This window comes from Salvia splendens, chromosome 6 (genome assembly GCF_004379255.2).
Source record: "Salvia splendens isolate huo1 chromosome 6, SspV2, whole genome shotgun sequence".
Lineage (NCBI taxonomy): Eukaryota > Viridiplantae > Streptophyta > Magnoliopsida > Lamiales > Lamiaceae > Salvia > Salvia splendens.
In genome coordinates, this window is record NC_056037.1 from 34,064,479 (window position 1) to 34,070,478 (window position 6,000).

The following is a 6,000-nucleotide window of genomic DNA, read 5'->3' on the forward strand; positions in this document are numbered from 1 at the left end:
TTGCTCATCTGATTAACTGAACTTTATTACCAGTAATTATGTCTACAATACTACAATATAATTATATACTACTCCGTAGTATATAAATACCAAATTAGAAGAAACTGATTTACAGGAAAGCTAGCACTAGAAGCAAATTAAAAATGTTTGAAAATTCATCTTTGAAGATGAAAAAGCTTCATCATGCTTCCCAGCCCCAAGGTAATAATTTTTCAACAGTTTATATATGCATATATAGTACTCCATATACTAGTAAAATTTATATTCCACCATATATCGCAAGATTTCATAATCCATCTAACATTCTTTTGATTTTTGAAAACTAGCTCCATGAGCTTGATTTCATCACGCGTATTGAAGCTTGATTAAGTACTAGTTTCCAATTTATTATCAGAATCATATTCTCTTATGAATTTAACACTCAGATAAAACACATACAAAAAAGTAGATTTCCGATTTCCGCAGCAATTTAATTAAAGACACACACATTGTGTTAAGTATGCTCACAATACTAAAAATTGGTAACAAGATGCAGCCTTGATGATCTATATCGGAATATTTCGATTATGATTAAGATAATTAGTACAATAACCAGTACAAGAATATTATTACTCCACATGCTTTTCAAGGGATTTACCCATAAATATTTTACACATAGGAACACATCCAATAAATTGTTGAGGAAACAGTAGAAAATCTGGGGTGGTGGGTGAATAAATTGAGCTGGGATAATTACCTGCTTAATTTAGTCTGTGATCATTGCTCAAACATGTCCCAGTTTCCAAGAAATCCCATGAAACTAGAGCAGTTGTATTGATCAGTAGTGGAACTCCCCAGAAGCTTCTCGATTGTTCCGACATCGTGCAGGAGAGGGCTGCAGTCCGCTACACAAACCCTTTCTCGATCTAATGGCGAAGACCCTAATTTCTCTAGAACATTCTGATTAGGGCTCGATTCGGCCGGCTTTACCATCCCCTTCTCCTCTGTTCTGCACCGCACCTTAGCCTTCTCCCTCGACTCTCTCATCTCGTTACCTCCATTCTTCGAGCAGTTCTCCCCAGAAACGACCTCGCAAAAAGATTCGCTCCTCTTACCATCCTTGGTGTTGGTGAGGTCCTTCATGGCCTTGTTGGATTTGCTGAAAAGCCACTCGATGGTTTTGCTCGCTTTGTCGTAACCCAGCATGTCTTGGAGATCGAAGAATTTCCTGGCGACTTGGAGGGAGAGCCTCATTCTCCTGTCTCGGATCCCTTTCGCAGTGCAAATCTTGCTGTGACTGTCACGCCCGCCCTCTAGGGTTAATAAAAGCGGGCGATCGCGACTTAAAGGGGTTTTAAAGAACGGGCATAGAAGGCTAGGGTTTCAATAAAAGTTTGACTAAGAATTTAAGTTTAATAAATAAATAACCAAAAGCATTTATATTAAGATAAGTAAAAAGACCAAAGGTTTGACATTAATAAAAGAGTAACGAGTTTTCAACATTTAATCAAAAAGATTCATAGTCAAGTAAAAACAAGTAAAGAAAATATCCCAGCGGAAGCATCCAAGAGAAGAGTGACGTCATGTGTGAAGACACGACGACACTCAGAGTTTCAAAACGACCATAGTTTATTATTAATTCCTGCTCAACACCACCAACCGCTCGTCGCTGCTCAACCTGCACATAGAGAAAACATATGCAGGGCTGAGTACTTTTGAAAATACTCAGTGGCTCGTGCCGAAAACATTTTAAGTAAGAGTACATATTATTATCATGCCATACGTAGGTAACCATCGGGGTTTGAGATTAAAAGACCCGAGGCACCGAAACATTTTCCATTGTTCAAAATAGCGACTGCGCAGTCATTTTTCCCCATCGTCATCAACCATATCTGCCAATACATGACAAGGAATGCGGCCGCAAACCAGGTCACTAGACCGGCCAGCCCGTACGCTAGCACACGATCTACCATAGGTGTACACTAATCCACGTAGGGTTTTCGGCCCTACGAGGACCCGAATTCGATTTATATAACAGTGGCAACAGCCACATCAGATAGGCATGTCAAAACAAATCAGGCATGATAATCACTTTAAACCACCCTTATCTCTCCACAGTCATACGTAAAAGATTTTAATAAAATAAAACCCACACATATCGTAGGGTAGAAAAGAAGCCCACCTCGACCGTTTAGATTTCAAGTTTCGCTTTTCCTTTGATATCACGTTTAGCGCACGAATTTTCACCTTTAGATAAGGTATTCCCAATTAGTCATCAACATGGACTAAAATCATGCATGTCCTAGATCATTCCCCTTTCCCGCTCAACAATAGGAATCACATCATATCACACTTCTTTGCATATCACATCACCTCATCACATATGTAAATTCATGTATGTCATTCAAGCATACAATTATAGTTGTTTAACCCAAGTAGAGATCTGGCAGCTCTGCGCAACCTTTTTGTAAAAATTATTTAAAAATCATCCGACTTCCGTTGGGGCTAAAACTTTACGACCAAGCAGTAGACTCATCAAACAACTTACAGTTTAAATTTAATGTCAAAATAACCTTTTTAGGTCGGTCAAACAGAAAGCACAACCTACTGGTCGAGAAAACACGTTTTCGGCAGAAAAGCGCAGTCAACTTTAAAAATTCACCATAAATTCATCGTTCAACCAAAAGGGTCGAAATTTACACACAATATAGAAGACATCACGAAGTTTACACAGGAAAAAGAATCGGTCAAATCGGAGTTCGTTTGGTTGGTCAAAAATACATCAGAACACACTGTTCAGAAATCACAGATTTTCATATTGATAGCAATTCGAATTAGGGTTTATCCCTACTCATTCAAAATAAATCTTTTCATGGTTTTGATATAAAATCATGCTCACAAGAGTCCTTAAACACATATTTTCATGAAATCGCACATCAATCACCGAGGATTCAATAAATCAACAAGCAATTGCAATCAAAACGTACTCACACAAACGATTACACATTCCCACCGATCAAACCCTTAGATCGGCATTCCCTACACTCTCTACATGCATGAGGGAGTCAAAGAAAGTCTAGATGGAGAGGATTGAAGAATATGGGTTTGAATGTACCTTTTCTTGGACGAAATAATCGGTAGGAAGCAATTAAAACCTTGGTTCTTCAACAATCTCTTGGAAAATTGTTATGATCTTGAGTGAATGGAAGAACAAGTGTGGGAGGAGATGAAAAGGGGAGGGGGCGTGTGTAGTGAAGTGGGAGGCGTGTGATGAGAGGCTAGGTTTAGGTTAGGAGTATTTTATAAGGTTAGAATAGAATCTCCAATTAATTAGGAATTTGGAGGATTAATGACATGAATATTTTGATAGAGATTAGGGAAGATTGTGGGGTGGAATTAACGTGACTTTGGGGAGAAGAAAAGAGAGAGATTTCGAAAATCATGGCTAATTTATTAGCCTATGATTTTATTTGGTATTTTCACGGAGCAGAATAAAATAATACGGAGCAAGAAAATTAATAAAAATCCTCCCAAATATTATGGAAATAGGCGTGTTATTCAATTCCTCCCACAAGGAATAATTTCCAATCTTTAATAAATAAAGATATAGAAAGATTTGCTAGGATATTCCAATTAAAACATGGAAAGGAATAATTTATGGATCAAAAAAATAAATGAATAATTTCTTCTCCCAAAAGCTAGGAGATTTCGAAATCTCCTTAGGAATAATAGTGGGGCCGATTTTTATCAAGAATTAAATAGGGTAATTAGGCTTTGGATTTAATTGGATAATTATCCCAATCAAATAATTAAATCCAACAAAATAGAATTCCTCTCCTTAAAAATAGTAGTGGTCGAATTTTCTCAATAAAAAGGCAGGGTAATTATTTATGCCTCTAATTAAATCTCACTCCCCAAAATAATATAATTCATCGCAACATTTCATTCCACATCAATTAATTATAACACGTCATAACATCAACGAATTTGACTTGGTCAAAACAAAATTAGGTCACCAAAACAAACACATAATAAATCGCCATTTAATTCCTGCAATCAAAGCAATAAATACAACGTCTTAGGGTTCGAAAACTAGGGTTCAAAAAGTGGGGCGTTACATCCTACCACTCTTAAAAGAAATTTCGTCCCGAAATTTGGTACTCTCATAGGAAGAGTTCTGGGTATAACTCCATCATCTTGTCCTCAAGCTCCCACGTGGCTTCCTCGTGCCCGTGGTTTCTCCACTGTACCTTCACGTAGGCAACTTGCTTATTTCTCACGTTCTGGACCTTTCGGTCTAAAATCGTTTGGGGTTTCTCCTCATAGCTCAAGTCCGGGTTCAACGCGACTTCTTGGTAGTGAATCACGTGTTTTGGGTCAAACACATATTTCCGTAACTGCGACACATGAAAGACGTTATGCACGTTCCCGAGGCTTGGAGGTAGCGCCAAGCGGTATGCAACAGGACCCACTCCTTCAAGGATTTCATAAGGTCCAACGAATCGCGGTTTTAGTTTTCCCTTGACACCAAAACGCGTTATCCCTTTCGACGGGGATACCTTGAGAAAGACCTTGTCGCCAGCTTGAAATTGTAAGTCGGTTCGTCGTACATCCGCGTAAGACTTTTGTCTGTCTTGAGCTTCTTTTATCCTTGCACGAATTTGTCGGACGATTCCAACCATTTCTTCGACTGCGTAGGGCCCGAGTACCCTTCTCTCACCAACTTCGTCCCAGTAGAGCGGGGATCTACACTTTCTCCCGTACAAGGCTTCGTACGGCGCCATATTTATCGTTGCCTGGAAGCTGTTGTTGTAGGTGAATTCGATCAATGGGAGTGCGGACTCCCAACTCCCTCCTCGGTCTAGCACCACGGCTCTTAACATATCCTCGAGGGTTTGGATCGTTCGCTCGGATTGCCCATCCGTCTGCGGGTGAAAAGCCGTGCTGAAGTTCAGTCGAGTGCCTAGCTCACGTTATAGGCTGATCCAAAATCTTGACGTAAATTTCGGGTCACGGTCAGACGTGATCGTCACGGGGACTCCATGTAGTCGCACTATTTCTTTTATGTACACTTGAGCTAGCTTGTTAGATCCATAGGTTATGGGTATCGGTATGAAGTGCGCACTCTTGGTGAGTCGGTCTATAACTACCCAGATGGCAGTATTCCCTCTTTGCGTCTTTGGCAAGGCTGTCACAAAGTCCATGGCAATGTGCTCCCACTTCCACTCGGGGATTTCTAGTGGTTGCAACTTCCCATACGGTCGTTGATGTAGAGCCTTCACCTGTTGGCAGGCTAAGCAGCGCTCCATGAAGGCCGCTATATCCCTCTTCATACCATTCCACCAAAAGGACTTCTTCAAGTCTTGGTATATTTTCGTACTTCCTGGGTGGGCGGTATAAGGGGTCTCGTGAGCTTCGCTCATCACCTCGTTTTTAAGTTCTTCGTCGTCCCGTATGCACAGTCTTCCTTGGAAGGTAAGCGCGTTGTCACCTTCTTCGCTAAAGCGTCCAGATTCGCCGGTTCGCACTTCTATACGAACTTCCTCTAGTTTCGCATCCATTCGTTGCGCTTCAACGATTCTTGTCCTTAGATCAGGCTTAACAACTAAAGTGGCGATTCGCGCTTCCACCGTTTCCGGTGCTCTCACCACTTCCAAACGCATCTTACAAAACTCGCGGACCAAGCTTTCTTCCTTGGTGAGAAAAGTGGCTAGTTGGGAATGACTCTTCCGACTCAAGGCATCTGCCACTACATTTGCCTTTCCGGGGTGGTAATTTATGCCACAATCGTAGTCCTTCACCAATTCGAGCCACCTTCGTTGTCGCATATTTAAATCCTTTTGCTCGAAGAAGTATTTCAGGCTCTTGTGGTCCGTAAAGATCTCACATCGAACTCCGTAGAGATGATGTCTCCATATCTTTAAGGCGTGTACCACTGCTGCTAACTCCAAATCGTGGGTTGGGTAGTTCAACTCGTGCGGCCTCAATTGCCGGGATGCGTAAGCAATCACCTTGTTGTTT

At 40.9% G+C, this 6,000-nt stretch overlaps 1 protein-coding gene across 1 annotated transcript; it reads right to left on the reverse strand.

The window, feature by feature from the left end:
- Positions 1 to 756: 756 nt before the first annotated feature.
- On the reverse strand, positions 757 to 1,233 carry LOC121809167 (transcription factor TCP12-like). The gene has a single exon (XM_042209708.1). The coding sequence runs from the start codon at positions 1,231 to 1,233 to the stop codon at positions 757 to 759; it is 477 nt and encodes a 158-aa protein (XP_042065642.1).
- Between the last annotated feature and the right edge of the window lie 4,767 nt (positions 1,234 to 6,000).